We start from the raw sequence: 22,392 nt of genomic DNA, 5'->3' as shown, positions 1-22,392 counted from the left end.
TAATTGGCCTGAATGTGTGAATGAAGTCTGCTTTCCAAACATTCTAGCACTGCAAATTGATACATTTGGAAACAAGCAATTATTCTTGGGATCTGTACCATTAATCAGCATGATGTCAATTAGAGGTCCCTGAAGTGCAGGCCTTTTAATGTTTTCTCTTTTCTTTTTACCTCCATCTATTCTTTTCTAATTTAAACTTTTGTAAAATCTCTTTCTTACAGAGCCTCAATTTATACACTTGGTCTTGAAAATTGTGAAGAATAATTTAGGGAAAAAACTTTTAAGACAAACCCTTAGTTATTCTACTTTACAAGGAGGAATAAATATTAAGATTTATTGTGTACAGGAGGAAACTAAAAGTAGTAATGTATCAAACGGGAATGCCAAGGTCAGCTCGGTATCACAGGTGGTACTGATAAGTTTCTGTCTACAATACATCTTACCTTTAGTTTTATAACCTATTCCTTACAATAACCTTGATGATGCATTTGGTTAGTCTTAGATAACCACTAAGGAAATTAAAGGACATAAGTCTTTTAAATGTCATAATAAAATAGACCAAATACCTAGCCCTGCCTGTCTGACCCTTTAAAACATCCATTAACTCATGCTCAAGATAAAATTCCTGATGTTCCATGTTCAAGTACACTGAACATGTCTCTCCTTGCACCTGTGCTCACATTTGTACACTTCAAAAATATTAAAAAGAGTAGCTGTCCTACAAAATTATGCATAATAGAATTGCATGACCTCAAAAAACAGTTTTGTTAAGAAAAGTGATCCAAAACTTGGAATTAATGATTTTAAACCTTACTAATATCATACTGGCATTTATTTCCAAACAGGCTCATCAAAAGTTTATCAAAATCTCTAGAGCATACATTTGTGTGACCTAAAATTAATTAATTAATTAATTTATTGATTTATGTATTAAAATGGGGTCTTGTCTCGTTGCCCAAACTCATCTTGAACTCCTGGACTCAAGTGACTCTCCTGCCTCAGCCTCCTACACATGGGATTTCAGGCACATAGTAACATTTATCGTTAATTAGAGTTTTGACTTGTTAATTTATAGAAGATTGATGAGCTGTGAATGAATTTTGTCCAGTAAAGATACAAATGATATGTGGGCATGTAACCTCAGAGAATATGGCTTTATTACCCTGTATTCAATTTGACAAACTTATTTCAGCATTTCTCTTTTGGCTATATGATGCTATACCTCAAATGCTCTTTAAAATAGTTTTGCCATCCTCCTGGTTCCTTCATTAATGAGTTAAATAACTAGTTGACAAGCGTTCATTATATATTTTCACAAGAGATGCTTTGAATACTTCAAAAGGGAAATTTCTTTAAGTGTTTTATCAAGGAAAATTGGGTCATATAACATTTTATTCACACTTTCTACCTGTACTTCTACAGTCCCAGGATGTTAATAGTCTCTATCATGGTTTTCCAGATGGAAGTGTATGAGGAAAGTGGGACCCAAAGAAAAGATTTCATAATATTCAATATCTCAAGACTGTCTCTCTTATAAATTAAAATTTCTAATACTGAACTGAGTGTCATAGAAATAAGAAAGGAAATAAGTAGAACACACAGAGTAAATTTTCACATCTAGAGGAAAATATACACTTGGATTCTTGCTCACCAAGGAGCCTCCCGAGGCTTAAATTTCTACGTGAGCTCTTTCTTCTCATGGTTAATGATACAGCCAAGTAAATTTTTTTCTAAACTATTATGACTTCTTACTCACAAAAGGAGTTATTCCCATTATAAGGGAGAAGGGATTACTTTTTCAAAGGAAACAGATAATAAAAGCACACTGTGCTGAAATTACCTGGAGGGGAAGTAACATTAAAAATAAAGTGCCAGTTTGACCCAGAGATCAAGACTGCCAAGTTGGAGAAGCTCACATAACCATCTTGTGTTTCTGCCTGGGTACACCCTATAAACAAACACAAAACAAAATGTAGCTATTAGTTATCTGTTCAAGAGCAATGTCTTCAAGTCCTTCTCTGAGGATAAGAAATTGGACAATAAAGGAAAATGCTTAAAAAATTAGAGAGGTTACCAAACACATCAAGTTTAGAAAAGTCTTAAGACCAAATATTTCAAAATAGAATAAAAACAGATAACATATGTTGAAAGCTTAATATGCTAAACACTGTGCTTTATACACATCACTGTACATAAACTATTTGACAAATCTGTAAAATATGCTATTGCCAATATTCTGGAGATTAAAAAGTAGGTGCATAAAATTGACTTGATTCAGGGATTATGGCCCAAATCTTTCTGATTTCAAAATTGTATTCTTAACCTTACTATATGTTGACATTTTATTATTAGAAGTCTATCAAGGAGAAAACTCTATTATCTTTCCAGAGGGTCAATATTTTTTTTGGTATTTATGTGGTAGCAGAGTTAAGCCAATAGATCAGAATAACAGCTTTTCAGTAATTCATGACTGATATAGGTATTCTGCTCTAGCAACTTAAATTGCCTGGGCCTTGGTTTCCCTGAATTAAATATAAACAAGAAAGTTCACACTTTCTAACAATAAACCATCCATTTATAAAATTAAAAGAGGCAACTTAATTCAGGATCACATTGCCAACACCTATAAATTGTTTTTGGACTCTACTACCCCTAAATTACTTTGCTAATTAACAGTTGCTACACTTCACTCTGGAAATGTCACTATGATTGTTATGGTGGACAGAGTTTGAGAGTGGTGTGAAAGTTTATAAATTGATTTGAGATCTCTAAGGCTAAAAGGTATCATAAAGATATAACATGCTTAGTGTTACATTTTTCAATTCAATTGCTCAATCCTTTTTGTGAAAACAGTGTCTTTCCTCATCAATTTTGCAGAGCTAACTAAAACTTTTTGGGGAAACATCTTTTCTTTCATCTCTTGAGAGTCCCAAAATAAATAAAATGCCTAGAAAAATGGAAATAAATAAGCCAAGACACAAATAAATGATAGGCGCCCAAGATAAATGCAGTTTATACTCTTTAAAACCTATATGCATCAAAATTATGGTCAATAAACTCTTGCAAACAATGAACTGCAGAGTACAGATGTTCAACATGAAATCATTTGCTGCAGTTTTTCCTTTGACAAACGTCCTTATTGTTCCCATCTTTGGAAGAATACAAAGCAGCATTTAATCGAAATGTGTCCGTCGAGCACAGTGAGTCTGCCTCATAGAACAGCCGCCAAACTGCCTAATGGAAAGTACTTTAGCTCCAAATGGGTTTGCTTTTGCGTTAAATACCAGCTTGCCTTAAAGATCTCCACAAAGATTCCCTTATATATCTATGATATTCTCAGATTTGAAGCATATGTGCCCAAAAGATGAAGCAGTTGCTGCCAAGTACAGTACATTACTCCAGGGTTCATCATATCTTTGGAATAGCTATTATAAAATATACAAATGCCATTGACAGGCTCCCTGATCAAGCTGGTATAAACAAGGCACTGGCTGGATGTAGTGGGGTGCTGGGCTGGAAGCAATATTGAAATTGATTACATGGCTACCAGAGAACATTACCTGAATGTGTTTTTGCAGACTATATGGGTTCTAAAATACCTTTGCAACCTAAACCATCTCCACAACTAATTCACTGTCCCCTTCTGCTATACACGCTAGCAAAGTATTGTATAATTAATGTTGAAACGTTATCTTTAGAAATACAACATACTTTTTTTCTGCCACTAGGATCTATAATAAAATGTCAAAGGATCTGGAGGATCTTTAAATAATTTTCTTTGATTATATAAATCCACTTTTTGGGGTAAAAACATCTTTTTTATTAAGGAAGATCTCCTTAGAAAAAAGAACGTGAAATTAAATTTCAGAATAAAAGATTTAGATTAGACATATAAATATGGTTTTGCAGTTGCTGTTTTGTTTTTCTTCAGGAAACACTTAGAACAAGTTAGATAATCCATCCCAAATGGTTTTGGTACTATTCTTTATGAAGTTAAAGAGAAATATTTCATGATGGCTTCAAGAGAAACTTTCAATCATATGAAATAGGGTGCTTTCTGTGAGATAAGCATTCTAAAAATGAAGACATACACATGATTTCTTCCCTACTTTATGTCACACATAAAAATGTGTGCATAGAAAAAACCCTCAGTCATTCCTCATACTCTCCCATTGGATCTCCTGAAAAGGAAAATGGGGATGCTACTGATCCAGGTGGGCCAATTGGCTTCCATGTGGTTTGGTATTAATGGAATATAACAGCAAATAGCTTCATGCCTCATTCCTTTTTCATGGCTCCAATAGAATCCTAAGCTGGTCAGTAAGATAATTGAGGAAACATTAGTGAAAGATGGGATGGAATAAGAGTTGGGGAGAGTCAAAATATGGAATCTGCGTAAGGAATAGTATAGGAGAAGGTAGGGTATGGGTAAGGTACTGAATATGGGCAACGTGTGGGTTATGGAAAGCATGAAGAATAAATGAGGCATGGACTCTGATGAAGTATGAAGTGTGGGAAAAACATGAAGTATTGGTTGGAGTGAAGTATGAGTAAGGAATGTAATATGGGGAAGGCACAGAGCATAAGTAAGACCTAGATATGGTTAAATTATGGAATAGAGGATAGAAGTAGGTAAATTTCAACAGTCACATTAGAATATCTGTTGTATTACTGGAACATGAAAAAAGCTGAAAATTAATATTTTGATGCTGATGTATTATGGTCAAAAAGGAACTTACTATTATATCCTAAGCATTCTTTTTACTGTAACACCAACACAACAAAATAGCCTTGAACCATGAGCAGAAAGATAGCATCAAAATCGACAGCTTAAAACTGTCTCATAATGTGGTTTTGAGTGTTTGATTTTTCACACTGGTCGGACTTAGATGCTTTACTCATTACCTTGCTTTCCTGATGATGTGCCTTTTTGTTCCTGGAAATTTGCACAGAGACTATTTGGTACTCTCATTTCTCCTTCTGACTTTACTAATTGGGTTAAAAAAAAAAAGACTCAAAGCAAAAAACAATGAGTCTGTACTATGGGTGCTATTTTTACCAACATGAACAAAAACAAGTTGTGTAATTCTGGAAAGTCTATGGGGATATTCACATCAAACACACAGCATTCCCTGAACTGTACAAAAAGAAACTGGGGAGGATGCTAAGACTTTGGAAGTTTAGAAGAAAATTATTTTTATGGGCAGACTGAAGAGATTTGGTTTCCTAATAAGTAGGTAGATAAAATAGAGAATTTACAGGCCATAATAATTGAAAGGCAACTTGAAAAGAAATGGTAGGAAAATAGTTCTAACAAGAAAACAACAAGCTTTAAACAGCAAGAGTTTTGAAGCTATGAAATGTTTAATCACAAGATGTGATTGCCTTCTCAAGAGAGTTTTCAAGAGATAGTTCTGTTCTCTGGAGTTGATGAGGTGTAGCCTTGCAGAAAACGAAATGGGGATGCTAAACAACCTGAGATCTGAGACTGAATCATGAAGCCTATGTGAAGGAGAATTCATTGTCTTCGAAACTTCATCATAACAACTTCATATATTCTTTTTTAGGAGATACATAGCAAAAAATGAAAGAACAATACCCTGAAGAGAGTTAGATGTTCCATTCCAGATAATCCTAATTGTTTTAGGCCAAAAATATATGTAGCTAGTAGATGAGACAAGATTTAGCCCTTCTGTAATAGACTTACTCCTGTTCCTTTTAGCATTTTATGTACTTTATGGAAGTCATGTAAAGGAACTTAGACACATAGGTCCCATAGAGCAAGAAATAAATGTAGAGTTTCAGTCAGTTCTTAGAAATGAATAATTTTGTAGGTAAGTTGATGTTTACACTGGTAGATCAGTCATTTCTATGTTTGGAAAAACAATATTCCAGGCAACACAAAAACAACAGAAATGTCCATGAATTAGGTAAGAAATCTGAGTTGTCAATAATCTGAGTATACAATAATAAATTTGTATAAGATAGGGCTATTAGACCATTTATACAAATGTATAATACCTTGCATATATATGTGCCATACCAATTTAAAATTGCTGATGATTCATTGATCTGAAACCTCCTTCCAACATATTACTGACAAATCTCAAAGGGCACATTATTATCATGACAGCAGTAATGTTACATAAATAGCCAGTGCTTAAAACCATATGTCTAGAAAGAATGATTTGTAAAAGTTGACAATATTCCCTGCTTTTTCCCTATGAAAATATCGTGGTATTAATATAAGACTATACTTAAAACTTTTTTTGGTTTTCGTTGTTGTTTTAACATGACTGACAGATTACCTCTTTAACATGCATATTCTAAAAACATTTATTATTTTTAAATAACAATGTAGCTAATATTTAGAAAGGATTTATAATCTGAAACAGCAATAGAAATGTTTAGTTCAGAGACTTGATTGGGATTGAACTGGCTCTTGGTCTAAATTTTTCAACAGCTCTGAATACAAACAGATAAGATAAATTCATTTAGATCACCCAATAAAGGTTTTTTCCAAGAAGGACTGTCTGGGATAAATGTGTGGATGAGGATGACTGCCTTTCTTTCTAGAAATATTTTCCATGACCTACCTTAAAAATTGTTTTAATCAGTTTGAATTTGTGGGATATTTTATGAATTTACTCATTGAAACTATGTAGAATAGTGAAAGGGACTTAATGGTTCACTTTTCAGATGGTTAAAATCTCTTGTCTTCTGTTTAACTATATAAGATGGCTTTAGAAAAGTTCCACTGAACCATCCTGTTCCTGATTGTATACAGTTGATCTAAAATGAATTTTTCCTCACCTGAGGGCAAAGCCTTAGAATTAAACTGTGATTGTGCATGAGTGGAATTTCTTCAAATGAGAAAAAAAGCACATAATCCTACCTGTAGACAGATAAAATGTCAAGGCCCCTGTGCAGAGAGAAGTTCCCCTATATGGGGAGTTTGAAGCTTTCAGTCAAAACCTGTGTTGGGAACTGAAAACATTGCATGAAATAGAGAAGGCTCATAGTAGCAACAGTGATTAAGAATTTGGAGTAGGCCACCATAAAGAATGATAAAATTATGGCATTTGCAGGCAAATGGATGAAATTGGAGAATATCATGCTAAGTGAGATAAGCCAATCTCAAAAAATCAAAGGACAAATGATCTCGCTGATAAGCGGATGATGACATATAATGGGGGTGGGAGGGGTTAGCGTTAGGGTTAGGGTTAGGTTTAGGGTTAGGGTTAGAGAGGGGGGCAAGAATGGAGGAAGGAAGGACTATATAGAGGGAAAAGAGGGGTGGAAGGGGTGGGGGAAAGGAAAAAAATAGCAGAATGAATGAAACAACATTACCCTATGTAAATTTATGATTATATAAGTGGTATGCCTTTACTCCATGTACAAACAGAGAAACAACATGTATCCCATTTGTTTACAATAAAAAAAAAAGAATTTGGAGTAGGTTGAAGCAAGGCAGCCCTTTTCACACTTTGGAACACAAATGTTAACAACTGTAAGCAGGAACTTCTTTTTCTTTTTGCCTTAAAATTTGAACCATTGTACCAAAACACCTTTATCTAATTTGACCCAACAAATGGGTCAGACTGACCTTTTTGGGTTTCTCCTCTAACCTTTCCCATTTCAGTAAGTAACACCAATATCCAACCAATATATCTGGGTCAAAACATAGATTCATCCTTACATCTTTATTTCCTTTACTTCCATTACAGTCTTGTTGATTCTACTGATAAAAGACGCTCTGAATCAATGTTTAGTTTGTGTTTGTTTGCTTGTTTTTATGTGTTTTTTGAAACTTTTCATTGTTTTTCTTACCTGGTCTTTTCCAGTAAATGTCCCCCTAGATTAGTAGGTTCATACTTGTTCTCCAATTCACCCTCTAGCTTGGGAATCAAAACATAGAAGTCACAGGTTGCTGCAGGTCTGCTTAGAAGCCTTGGAGGCTTGGTATCTCACTGAGGGTACAGTCCAAACTCCCCACTGTGGTCTCCAGCACCCTTGGTGGTCTGGCTCCGGTCTACCACTTTATCTCCCAGAGTTACTAGACTTCTTTGCCTTCTTTTTCGAATATATTTTCCTGGAAATACTTTCTTTTAAAAAATTATTTCTAATTGGTGCATAATATTACACAGAATGGTGGTTTTTCATTGTGGCATATTGCTACATGAATACAACAGTATTTGATCAGTTTCGTTCCCCAGTGTTTTCCCTGACCCTTCCTCCTCTCTCCCCTGATCCTTTTCCTCCACCTTTTGGTCTGCCTCCTGAAAATAGTTCTGTGGATAACACTTGTGCCAATTTAAAACATTAAAATGCAATAATTGAACTGTTTTGTAATTCAGGAAGGTGTTCTTTTTAAGCTCTGAAACAAAGACTAAACAAGTGGCATAGAAATAATCCTTGGAATTCTGAGTTCCTCATCTGTGACAGATTTCTAGGGCATACCTGCAAGCACATTCTTATATCTTTGGATAGGTTGTAGTGAGATATTTTTGTGTAAAATATGGTCAAGAATTCAGAATTCAGTATTATTTTTTCCCACAAAAAAAACACATTACATATGTTTCTTTCTTGTGAACCCAGCCCTAAAATGTACATTCCTGTTCCTCTCTGGAGAATATATGATATAATTTGGGGCAGGGACAAGACTCAGGAATCTTCATTCTAAGTAAGCCCCTTTTCAATTTCATATACACACGTTTTAAGTAAAGGAGAAGGAACTGGCATAGTGATGGAATTGAACAAAAGGCAAGAGCAGGCACAAGACAAAAGATAGAGGGGAGAAAATGAACTCAGAGGGTCAGATGCTTTTCCACTTATCAATGATTTATTCTTTATAACACTGAGAACCAGTGTTTCTGTTTCTCCATAGAAACTGCATTGAACCTGGTGAATTCCCTGCTATGCCAGCCCAGGATATTGTACCAAACCAGTATGTGTCACAGAGTATGTAGTTTGTAAAAGAACTGGGGTTTGAAACCAAGTCAAAGACCATGTACTCTTTCCTTTACACCGTAGTGAGGATAAGTGAATGATGCCATGAAGTCCTAATGGGAGCTGCTGTGGTTTGGCTGTAGTTTGAGTGTGACAAACAAGTGTTCATGTGTTTAAATTTAATATTGCTTGTGAGAGTATAAGAGGGCGAATATTTAATCTGGCAATGGTATTTAGAGTTGAAACCTTTGGGAGGTGATTAGCATTAGATAAATAACCAGGGTAGAGTGGCCACAAATGAATACTGGTGACTTTATAAAAATGAGACCAAACAGACATGTACCTACATACACTCCCACCTCATGCCATTTGATGCTGTGTGCTACCTTGGGCCTCTGCCAGCAAGGAAGCCATCACCAGATGCAGATTCTTGAAACTCCAGAACTTTGAGCCAAATAAACCTCTCTATAAGATTTCCAGCTTCAGGTATTTTGTGATAGTAACAAAACAGAGACTAAGATAATGCAAATGTTTTTCTGTGCAAAGTAATAATAGATATTTGAAAGTCACTGATACCAACCTTTTAGCACTGGATCTGATGTCCCTTCTAGGGAAGCTGAAATGGTCCAAGGCTCTGAGGGGAGCCCTAAGGACTCCACTCTTCTATTCTGAAAATGGAGAGTGGGTAGAAAAAGTTGGTTTAGAAGAGTATTCTGTGAAGTTATCTAAAAAATAATAGGATTCAGACTGAAACTTTTATTAAGTATATGTTCATTAGAAATAAGGGAAGAAAAATAATAAATGCTTGCTTTCTCATATTAAGAAGATATCAATAATAGCTTACTGGAAGAGGAGAAAGGAGATTATTATGGGAAAATTTGAAGCAGGACAATAAAGAGGAGAAAGGACACATACGTTTATAAAGAGGAGAGTGTCATTATGAATTTAAGGTTAATAAGAAAGGAAAGGTTAAGAGAAGAGGAAAAAAAGGGAGTGGGAAAGTGCTAGCCTAGATCAAAGTTGACAGATTCCAGGTATGGACCTTAACCCTATGTGTCAAAGGATGCACTTGTAAAGAGGAGAAAACTGATCCAGTAATCATATTTCATTTTACTCCTAAGTTTTATAAAGAGAGAGAAGATAAAATACAAGCAAAGACCATGGAGTCTGAAAATGGAATTATGTAGAGAAGCTTCTTGTTAATGATTTACTGAACCACGTAAGAGAGATAACTCAAAAAATAACATAAAACTGTAATATACATGTGATGTCATAAGCTTTTTACTATGAGAAGACCTCTTTAGATATAGATAGTCTTCTTTAAGAAGATGTTATTGTTTAGATATGAGTGTCTTCACAAAGCTTATGTGTGAGACAATGCAAGAAGATTCAGATGCTAAGTGATTAGATTATGAGAGTTTCAACTTAATCAGTGGATTAATATACTGATAGATTATCTGAGTGGTAATAGGCAGGTGGGAAGTGGCTAGGAGGAGGTGCGTCACTAGTGGAGTGCCTTTGGGGTTCATATTTTGTCCCTGGTCAGTGAACATCTCTCTGCTCCTGGGTGCCATGTCCTCAGCTGTTTTTCTCCTCTACACCCTTCCAACATGATGTTCTGCCTCACCTCAGGCCCAGAGCTATGGAGTTAGCCGAGCATGGTCTGAACCTCTGAAACCATGAGCCAAAATGCATACTGCTCTGAGCTGCCTGTGAACTGAGACCTCTGAAACTGTGAGTGCCAAATGAACTTTTCGTCCTCTAAAATTGTTCCTGTCAAGTTTTTTGGTTACAGAAACGAAAACGCTGACTAAAAAGGAAGAGTAGAGTTCAGAGAAGATATAAGCGACCTACTTCAAGAATTTTCTTGGGGAAGAAAAGTAACAGAATTTTCTTTTTATCCTTAATAAAATTCTGAACATCCATAGAAAATGGAAGAAAGGCAGGCTGTGACTTGGAAGAAAAATGACAAAAACAGTGAGAAGGTCTAAGCAGAAATTTAAAAATTCACACTTGATTACTCTATAAATGTGTTATCAATGATGACAAGCCTAAAACATGTTATATAAAGTCCATTACCTGTGAAAAGTTACCTGTTTGTCCAGAAAAACAAGCTGTGGCTGCACTGGCAGCTCTTTTCCCACTTCTCCATCTGAAGGCTGGACTAGTACTGAAAGAGCATAGGGCCGAGTGTATATCCAGCTCTCAGTTTTGAAACTGCTTGTGTTTCTAGCAGATATAAAAATAGAATGCATCCATAGGATTACAAATGTTATTTCGATAACTATTTTCCATAAGACATTATTACCAGTGAAAATAGTTTATATTTTCCCTTGTTGCTAGAATTAAGATACTATGTAGTGTCTAAATATTCATTGATATATGAATTATGTTTATTTAATAAGTTTACTTAGGCATAATAAAAAGTGAACTGGGTGGGATGGGGGAGAAGCACACATTATGCACTTCTATTCTTGTCACCATGTATTAAGTTCAGCAAAAATTAAAACCTCAGTAAAGAAAATTATTAGACTTGATTATTTAGGGGCAGGTATAAATTGAGTAGCAGGTTATTTAACCAGCACTCTGAGGAAATACCCTGATTCTGTGGGGGGAAAAATACTCTGATATGTAGTGTGTTCCAATTTCTGTGGTGTAAACAGTCCCCTGCCATAGCTGATTCCTAGATAACCAAGATAATGTCAGTGAACAGACTTGGGAAGAGATAGCCAAAGAAAACTCTAATAGACCAGCAATTTACACATTTAATCCTCACAAACATCATTTCACGTTTATATTCTCCAAGTGTGTAGGCATTAAGAAGATCCAAGACCTATGGCATTAATGAATTAATTTGTTTAGACTGCAAGAAGCATCTGAGAAGTATAATGACTCTAAGGGATATTTACTGAGCAAAAACTGTGTACCAGCTATTAAAAACTTTTCATGTATAAACTCATTGCATTTTAAAAAATGACACTATGATATAGGTCCTTTTATTTATATATGTGGAATAAGAGGTTCAAATAACTTATGTAACTTGTTAAAGGTCTTAGTAGCTATTGACCAAGGTCTTGAGTGGTAAAGCAGTGAGCTATATCACTTCTCAACTTGTTCAAGCATGTTAATTACTGATGTGATTTAGCAAATAATAGTTAACATAATCTGTGATACCTTAAAACATCTTTACCCAGAATTGAATATGTTGGATGGCCAAGCTATCTTTATTAAAAGAACACTAAACACTTACATTCCATTAAACCTGTTGTGTTTTAAATCATAGACATGTGACAGATATTTGGCAGTTAAATGGAGATATATAGATACTACATGTCATATATAACATATATATTCCACAAACACAGAGCTTCCTTTGTTGAGTTGACTTAAAATTTGCCTAGACCAAGTCTAATAAGCCTTTTGTTTTATTTTAAGTAGCTTACCCTCTCCCCTCATTAGATATTTGCAAATCACTTATTCTGTTGCTCAACTTCTTCCCTTTCCCTGTGTGAGGAGGAAAAGATAAAGTATTTATTGTCTCGGAGGTTACATGTTAGGTAAAGGTGAAGATTAGTCTTGGAAGAGGTAATACTGGAAAAGCAAACACCATTGTGATCCATTGATCACAAGATAGGAAATAACTCCCCTCTGCCCTGGAAACCCTTGGACACACATTTGTGGTCATAAGAATTACCTTTGGTCACCTACCAGCTAAAGTTCTGGCCTCTGTGCTAGAATCACTCCCCAGTAATTCAAAGGACATTAGCCCAGTCTTCATTTATTAATTTCCTTAGCCTGAGTGGCTATGGGTTCTTTCCCTTTTTTTTTTAAGGGAATAATTTAAACCATATTTTTAAAATCTATGCCATTAATTCTATCCTTCCATGGGTCCCAGGTTGTTGGAAAATTTTAACATTGTTACAGATCCTATTTCTCTCCTAACCTAGTCTTATAAAGGTTTCCTGATGAGGGCCTGGGTGCAGGCAAGCAGTCTGGGTTAAAGAAACTGAAAGACCCATTAAAGATTCTGACATAAGTACATCGATGTCTGGAGACGAAGTGATGAGGAACAACTGGCTGAACACTGCAGAAAGGCCCATCCCTGACACATTTCAAAGTTTATTGTGAGCAAACATCTCTTATTAAATGTAAACAGCATCTCACTGGAGGTCAGAGACTTGCTGCTGCAGCATATCCCAAGGTAATACCACTTTAAGCTCCACATAAACTCTTAAGCAGTTTCTATCCTAAAACCTGACCGTAGGTGGTACAGTTTTTTACGATATGTTATAATAGTGCAATAAATCTGTTAGCTTAAAATCGAATCTCCGTGGCCTTTTAGAGAAATCATCATTAAATGCAGGGTCCTGTTAATGATGCCATCGAAGTGAAATTGTTTAATCTGCTAAGGGGGTGAAAGGTCACCAAATGAATTTTTTATAATACATCAACTTGACACGCAATAGGGAAAACTGTAATAGATAAAAGCAAAGGAAAAGGGCACTGTCTTCTTCTGATAGGTCAATAGCAGCCAAGAGAGTCACTCATCCACTTTCCTTTCACGATGGGGCTCCTTTTGCATTTAATATGGACACCCAATTAATACCTCAGCACCACAGACAACCTCATTTTAGGTGACTTATAGCAATTTCTCCCCCTTCTCTGAAATGAAAGTGATCACAATACATCATAGCATTGTGCGAATTAACGTTAATTGATTCAAGTTACCAAGCAATGATGGGCCACTTATATAATCTAGGCGTTATTGGGTGCTAGAAGGGATGGAGGGAAGATTAGATTCCAGTGTCCGTTGCTGTGACGACGGGAGTCACCTGATGCCTTGTTAGACAGTTGTAAGGTTCTATTGCTGGCCCCAGTGGGGTCGTCAGTAAACTGGAGTGATGTCCAAACATCATTACACGCTGCTCCAATATTAAAGCAAAGGGATTAGCAACTTATTGCAAGCAACCTGGATTTGTCATTGTGCTGTCGTTATCCAATTTCCAACTGCTAATGTGACTGTAGCCTGCAGGCAGAAGGACCTACAGCCAAACTTTAAAAAATGGGGGAGGAAAGTTCCCTCCATCCCTTCCAGTTTTAACTACTATTTAATAGCTTCCAATATCCACTCAGGTATGTGAAAGAATTTTTTTCTCTCCAATGCTTAAGTGCAGAATAAAAGAGAGAGATCAAGGGAATAAAAAAAATTCCCAGTTCAGAGATCACCAGTATTCATTCTAATTTTTGCTTTTAAATCTGCTCCATCTGAAATGTTTACCCTGAGGAGGACAGGATTATTCCTATTTGCATGACAAACCCAGCAAACAGATAAATCCTATTGGTGAAAACTAGCTCTAGTCAATACCAAATGTGGTGGCATGAAGGTGGGGACCGGAAGAGGAAGCCTCCCTCTTCAGCCTTCTCTTCGAAGCTACTGGTCAGGTTCCTTGAAAGAACCTATTTTAATTAAATGATTCAGGGTGTCCTGAGAATTTTGTTCTCTTTTGCTTAAAATAGATTAGAGAAGGCAGAATAATCTATCTGTACCATGAGGAGACTTGGATTCTATAGGAGTTTAGATGATTCTATACCCTGGGGGTAAAAAGTAAGTCCTCTACTCAACTGCTCCACAAACATGTGAGTCCTCCTGTTATGTACATTGTTCAAGGCACTATGAAATATGAAAAGATAAATAAAACAGCTTAACCTCTGCCCCTCAGGGATACTCTTCTATGTAGTTTGTAAGATAAGAATAACTTTCCTGGCTGTCCTTTTGAAATGATGCATACCATTTTACTTACATTTCATGAGCCTCATTCTCCCTATTATACCCAGTCAGACTTCCTTAGATGCTGTCAACTCCCAGGAGGGAAGATATATCTTATGATCTGACAGCTTCCTTTGGGCACTATGGTGAAGTGGTTTTAAGCCTGGCACATTGTAGGCACCCAATATATTTCACTATAATAATCCTGTCAGTTCAGTGCCAATCATGTTCTTCATCTATTCTTACGTCATTGTTGCCTCTGGAAAGCCACCACCCATCCTGGTTTGGCCAATTTCAACTTCTGAGCCCTGCTTAAGCAGTGTGCTTACTGCTCTGCTATAGTGTTTTTGATTAAACTCTTGTGATTCCCTTAAATTGCTCATTTAAAATTGAAATTTGAGGTACTGTAGGTGTAAACTGCACTGGGTTAGGAATATATAAAAGCATGGAATAAACATGTTATATCCTCAAAAATGTCAATTAAAACATTAAGTAAAGGAAACAGAACTGAAGTATTTTAATTGGTAAGTGATTTGAAATAATGTTTTATAATTAACCTAACAAATATATCATCTAGAATGGAAAATCTTACTGAATTTTTAAAGATCTTACAAAAATATTCAAATTTCCTGTGTATGTTGGGGGACTATAGTAGTCATATTCTGGCCAGGAAAACAGAAACCACTCAAGGTCTTTCTAAGGAAGAGATTTAATATAAGGTATTATTTACATAGGCCTATCAGAATAATAAAGATGCCAAGAAGATTATGTTTCACTATTTGTCATAAATGTCAAATGATCACTTATTGTGAATGAAAATGTATTAGGAACTCTTGGGAAAACAGCAGTAAGTTGAAACTTTGACTATTGAATAAATATAAAGATGCAAATATACTCAATTTAGTATTATGAAAAACTATACCAGTTAAGCTGACTCATATTCATTTGCTGATTTTTTGTAAGAAAGATTGAATGAGGTTTAATATATTCTTGTGAAATAGCTAATAAATGTTGTTTTACCTCTCTACTAAATAAAAAATATCTAGATTTTCATAGAAGTCAAATAACAGTTTGAATGTAATAGCTGTTCAATAATTTTGGGGAATAAGAAAACAACCAAATTGTAGGGTTTTGTGAATCTATTGCATTTACCTACAACTTCACCATGTGTGCACAAAAATCTTAACTTCTTTGATTTTTAGACAGTGTGATTCAGTTTTGGAATTAGAACTGCATGTATATGAGGGCAGGGAATTGCTGGATGCAGACATGTCAGCAGCAGCAAGAGATTACAATTAACATCCTGTTCACAAGGAAAATAGAGAATAAAAGATGTAAACTGCAGAACAAGAATCAGAGATTTAGTGTTCTGAGACCATTTAGTATAAGAACAATAGTCCCCAAGGGCATTATTGCAGAAACAGTGCTGTGAAATAAATGATAGTTTTAATGATAACCATGAATCATCAATAAAAGTGTGAATGTTCTGTGTTATTTCCCATTTAATAAGGCTGGATGTTATATAATCTGTCTTTTATTTTTTAAGTTTTAGACTCTTTAAAATGCAAGTAATTAAAGGAACAATTTTTAATTGTATAGAAAACCTGCTTACATAGAACATAAGGCCACAAATATGATATATTATTACAAAAATTTTGCCATTCACCTAACTCAACAAAATAGTGAATTTACACTGCAGGGAAAAGAAGATATAGCATTAAAACACTCTGCTGTGATAAGGTTGTGACTTTGCAATGAGGAACAGGCAACACAAGATTATCTTCCAGGACAAAGGTTCTACCAATATTGAAAGATTATCCTCTTCTGGTGCAACTTCTGCCTTGCACACTTTAAGCAACTGTTTCCTAGAAAGGAGACATGGAGTTTGCAGAAATAAAAATGTGAACTGACATCAGTTATCTGGCATCACCTGTTGACTCTCCGAGTTTTCCTCTGTTCCAAGGCAACTTAATAGGGCACTCCTTATGTAGAACAGGGGAACTTAAAAAGTCACTGGTGCAATAAATACACACACACACACACACACACACACAGATGTAAACTCCCACATTGTCATGATCCCCTTCATCACAACTGTTTTCTGGATCCATGATTCATGGTAATATCACAATCAAAGAACTTTATGGTTTGCCGCACAACAGAATACCCCAAATTTAGTGACTTGGAATTACACCAGTGTATTATTCCCCAGGGAATGGGTGAGAATCTAGACAGGCTCAGTTAAGTTTGGTGCACATAAAGAGGCTCTCTCAGGAAGAATCCAGTTACAAACCCATTCTGGATAATGGGTAATATATATATATATTGATATCCAGAATAGGTATTATTAATATATATAATATCAATATATTATATATATTATATATGTATCAATATATATTTTAATATATATTATCTATATATATGTATGACAAAGAATATTATTTAGAGATTTTTTTTCATAGTATGAAAAAGAAGAGAGGCATGAGAGAGAAAGGGAGGAAGAGAGAAAAGAAGGAAATGAAGGACATTCAAAAGAACATTCAAAAGCCAAGTTTCCACTTAAAGGAAAGTAAGCCATATAAAATGTGTCCTCACAGAATTCCAGATAAAAGAGTCTATGGAAATAAAATCCTAGGGGGGAACTCCCAGTTTAAAAAGGGAAGATTGAACATGTACTTATTTCTTCCCTCTTGAAAAACTCCACTGAAATTATCTAAAGAATAAAAATGAGTAAAAACTAGTGTAAGGAAAAAGAAATAAAGAGTACACAGCTAAGGAAATGACAAATGACCCCAGAGGTCCACAAAGATTTGGAAGTTGGAAAATAGGTGCACGGAATCTTAAAGCCAGATGTGTTTAGAGGAGGATGAAGACCAGAGGACACCTCACTATGTGCTGGTAACTTTAAAAGTAGACTGAAAGTCCAATTCTCTCCCACAAAACCAAAGTTGGTAACTTCGTGAAAGTACGCAGCACACTTCTGGAAATGCAGCAGTCCAATATGCCTTCATTTTTTAAAATTTACAAAGCCCCATTAGATTAACAAGAATGAATCTCTGGAGAACAGACATGGTGCTTTTCCAGGAAAGACTGGTCGCTGGACTCATTTCTACTGTCTCAAGGTCAATTCATTAGCTTGCCAATGGCTCTCCAGTGAGTTGAATGGAAGTCCCCACTGACGTTGATCAAAGCTGAAGGAAACAAAGCTGGCCTTGGGGCCTGCTAAGGGCTGGGAGGACTGTATTTGCCATATCTGGCAACTCCTAAGAGTTGAGAAACCTTGTTAATTCTCATTCAATTGCATAGGACATGGGTTTCTCATTCTGCAAAGATTTGTTCAGATATGATTAAAAAGCACACTTTCCTTATCTTTAGAAGATTTACTTTTAGAATTATGTCTAGAAAACCTCTCTTAAAACACTAGAGAAATAGAAATGGAGGATATAACACATTCCAACAGAAAATAAATGCTACAACATACACATTCAGTAGTTTCTTATTAAATCAAAAATATCTGTGTCCAAAGTGAAATCATGAAGACTATGATGAATGGTGGGTGAGAAGTAAAAGTGATCTTTTTGGCTGATACTTTCTCAATTCCTCCTGATGGAATGATATGCCCCACTCTATGTGGGTGTGTACCTGATAGGTGTCAGACCCAATCTCTGCAGGAATTTCTCAGATGTATCTTGATTGTTCTACTCATTGAATTTTCTCTCTTTCTCATTAAGGGTTGAATATTCACTGAGTAGTTTTACACAACATAAAAATCAGTCATTTTGGAATGATGATCCATTAGGAAAGTTCAGAACTGTAATTCTAAGTAAAATCAAACAATGGGCTAAATGAGGTACACATATATATTTATAATAACTCAGTGAGACCTAAATGAAATTATGGTAAAGGAAAGAAAAAAATTAAGCATAAGCTAAGATGCATTACCCACAAATTTTTTTCAGATTCCTAATATACCATGTACAATCAAATAACATCACTAATAAGGTAAATGTTTGGTGGCTGGCAAAACTATCCAAGATTTATTAGCTTGAGCAAATATGAACTACAACTACTATTTAATTCTAAGCTAACAATTTCCAAAGCCCTTCAAATAGACCAGATCCAGAAAAGAAAAACTGTGGGCTTTCTTTTCACTGAAACAGAACACTACTCTCTATCTTAAAGACAGAAAAAACACAGCACAAAAAAACTAAGCATCATTTGGAGAGGTCACTGTGCATAAAAAGGCAATTAATGTATTAGTTGAATATGCCTTGAGTGTGAATGAGTCTTTTGGTTCTACTTTTTGTTCAATTCTAGTGAACCCCACACACATAGAAGATGGTTGTTTACAAACAACTAATATCCATTAAATATTAATTTCTTATTAGTACTACTAAATAATGATAAAAGTAGCACATAATATGTTTTTCATTTTAGCAATCCTCTTGCTTGAATTCATTACATGTATAAGTGAACAAATTGACTGAAAACAAGTTGCTTTAGAAAAAAACATTGTTAATATACATTTCACTTTAAGATACCAAAATACAATGTCTTTCAATACCTAGAAAATAGAACAATCATGAAGAACATGGGTTTAATAATGAATTTAAAAATTGATAATTTAAATCTTTAAATGACTTTTTGAGTTTCTATTCTCTTCTCAAAAAAACAGCCAGATTATATGATTCAGCGTAAATAGGTTAACATTTGCAATGTATGTCAATGTGAACTTGAGAAATGAGCCTTTAGGGAAGGTACTAGATAGTGAAATTGATCAAATTATATTGTTATGTATGCACAAATATGCTACAATGAAATGCACTTATCTATAATTAATAAGTACCAATAAAAAGGCTTTTAAAGAATCAGTCCTAATTTTGATATTATTATAGTTAGTACTTACCCATAGCCAGTGACTGTCCCTTTTGACTGAGTCACTAGTAATGCCCCAAAAGTCATATTTAGAACATTCTCCAGTACTCCAATCTGTTGAGCAGTGATGACTTGGCGAGCCAACTTCTGTAATTTGCTACTTGATAAGGATGGGATCAGTTCAGTCCTCCTTACTATTGGCAGATCACCAATTTCAATGACAATCACTTTTGAGATAGCTTCCATAGTGGTTGGTGGTAAGGCTATGTATGAGTTCATTTCCATCATGAGAGGTCTACGCTGACCAACTCTTTTGTAATGACTGGCACAGGTCACAGTGGGGCAATTGCGCTTTCTTTTGGCTCTACTGTCAGCAATGGTCTTTAAGGTTCGTTCATTGCCAGGCATTTCATGAATAAATCTGATTTGGTTTTGGTCAATCTTTAGGAAGTTAGTTAGTCTTTCAAGCATCACTGTTTCCCAGCCTTTTTCTAGGACTGAAAATATCACGGTGAAGGCCAAATAAATGGAAAACCCTGTGTGTATTTCAATGGGCTCCTCTCCTTGCAGGACAACATACAAGAGGTTATCCATGATGTTGAAATAGTTGGCACCAATAGGCTCATCCAGCAATGAAGAAGCTGATTGCACTAGGCTAGGTGGAATAAAATTTTCCCCTAAGAAAATGCGGGGTCTCTGGAGCTCATGGTAGAATATAGCCAAGAGAAACTTGGAGGTACTTTTGTTTCCCAATAGGTAAAAGCGTAAAACTGGAGGAGTCTGATCTGCAAAGCAGACCTTGGTGATTTGCCTGGTAGGTAAAATGGAATAGAAAGTAGATACAGGCCTAGGGATAGAGCAGAGGTTTTCAGCATTTACCCTACTAAATACATCAACAAAACCACTAGTAACAGATACAACTGGATATAAATTCTGAATTGCCCAAGTGACATCAACATTTTCAAGAATTAGGATTACTTGATCAGTCTGTTTGCAGATAAAGCCTTGTATCAATGATCGGTAAGTACATTTCTGTTCTTCTCTATATGTACCTATAAAACAAAGAAAAATAAGTGACAAATGAGTATGATCATTCAAAGATCCATCACTCTCATCATCTGTAACTTCCTGAAATATTTGTTGAACATCTAAGTGTGCTGGATGTTGAGAGTATAAACAAAGTGGAAAAAATATGAAAAGATACATGCCTTACATAATAGTTGTTTAATGTATTTTAATTATGCTACACGATATATGCAATTCAAAGTTGGGAAGAATAATAACTAAGTGTTAAAAGAGTTGAATCAGTAAAAGACTTAAGTTAGGAATAATCACTAAAGGATTTGGAGGGAAAAGCATCTTTTTCACACTCTCACATATGTAATACAACAGAGAATACGTCATCAAAACTGCATGGATGTTTCTCCCCACCAATAACCAATTCTCCATCAGATTCCAATTGGATGCCATACAACTTAAATTTAGTATGATACTGTTATTATCATCAGACCCCACAGGTTAAGGGTTTAATCTCACAAAATCACCCCCACCTCACACACACACTTCAGATGCTAATCACAAGTCCCAGGTGTGACTTGTACTTCTAACCAACCACCTGTAAATCTGGGTTCCCTTACTCTGTCCTTGGGATCAATTAATTTGTTAGAAGGGCTCAGAGCTCAGGGAAACACATTATGTATGTTAACTCATTTATCATACAAATGAACCTCCAAAAGGAAGAGATGCATAGGATAAAATTCCTAGGAAGGGGCACAAAAACCTCATGCCCTCTCTAGGAATGCTACCCAACTGGCACCTCCATATGTTTAGCCATCCACAGGCTCCCCAAACCCTGTCCTTTTGAATTTTCATGGAGGCTTCAATATGAAGGCAGAATTGATTAAATCATTAGTCATTGGTGCTCAACTCAACATTCGGTTCCTCTCCCTTCCTTGGTTCTAAAGAAGTGGGGCTAAAAATTCCAACCCTCTAATCACATGGTGGGATCCCCTGGCCACCAGCCACCAGCCACCAGCCCGAGGCTATCAGGTGTCCAACAAAACTCACTTCTGTAGGATAAACGATGCTCCTATCACCCAGGAAATTCAAAGAATTTAAAAGTTCTGTGTGAGCAGATCCTATCACACAGAAAATGAGAAAAGTCTTGGGAGTTTTGGGTTAGAAACCACAAATATTAGTACAAAATTTTTCTTATCATCCATATCCAAAGAGGTTCTAGGACCTAGAACTGGGTCACAGAGACCAATATACATAAGTGATACTTACGATACCACAAAATCACATCTCCATAATGGAAAAAGTGTAAGGAAGAAGCAGTCATAATAGCCAAGTAAATGGTCAAAGAGGTGAATTGAGGGGATTGGAAAAGAGAATTTATGGAATTATGTTAACATGGAAAATATAAAGTGACCAGATTGTGAAAGAGTTCAGATGTCAAACTTCAAAATTTTCTTATACTTTCTTTTCCCCCAAATATAGAGAACAAAGAAATACATTAAGAGAAAAAGAAGAAAGTGGTAATTTGGGAGAATCGTTGGCATTAAATAGAGCAGAAGTTGAGGATGGTCAGGTTAATATAAAATATTTTAAGAAATATCATTATTCATTATTCCCACCATTCCTAATTTCTCTATGAACCTATAAAATTCTTACTCTGAATCCCCAAAGATATTTTATCTTCCAAGAAAGATTTCCTTTACTTTAAAATCAATATTCACAAAATTCTTTTACATTGTTTTCTAGATAGTTTAAATTTGCCTTAGTGCAAGTTTTTCAAA

General features: G+C 35.5%; 1 protein-coding gene across 9 annotated transcripts in view; it reads right to left on the bottom strand.

The window, feature by feature from the left end:
- Positions 1–22,392, bottom strand: part of Pkhd1 (PKHD1 ciliary IPT domain containing fibrocystin/polyductin) — a 463,263-nt gene that overhangs the window by 40,662 nt on the left and 400,209 nt on the right. For 7 of the 9 annotated variants that reach the window (XR_007109414.1, XR_007109413.1, XM_047557741.1 and 4 more), the window contains 4 exons: positions 19,626–20,646; positions 11,043–11,178; positions 9,530–9,617; positions 1,841–1,948 (listed from right to left, as the gene is read on the bottom strand). Coding sequence is in view for 6 of the 9 variants with exons in the window: in XM_047557741.1 (XP_047413697.1) it covers positions 1,841–1,948; positions 9,530–9,617; positions 11,043–11,178; positions 19,626–20,646 (1,353 nt within the window). In the remaining 3 variants the exon portion in view is untranslated. Of the gene's footprint in view, positions 1–1,840; positions 1,949–9,529; positions 9,618–11,042; positions 11,179–11,226; positions 16,582–19,625; positions 20,647–22,392 lie in introns of those variants that run through there. The other 2 variants (XM_047557746.1, XR_007109415.1) reach the window with 2 other exon arrangements.

Source organism: Sciurus carolinensis, chromosome 7, assembly GCF_902686445.1.
Source record: "Sciurus carolinensis chromosome 7, mSciCar1.2, whole genome shotgun sequence".
Taxonomy (NCBI): Eukaryota; Metazoa; Chordata; class Mammalia; order Rodentia; family Sciuridae; genus Sciurus; species Sciurus carolinensis.
Note: the sequence above shows the minus strand (reverse complement) of the source record. Positions and strands in the feature narration are given on the sequence as shown.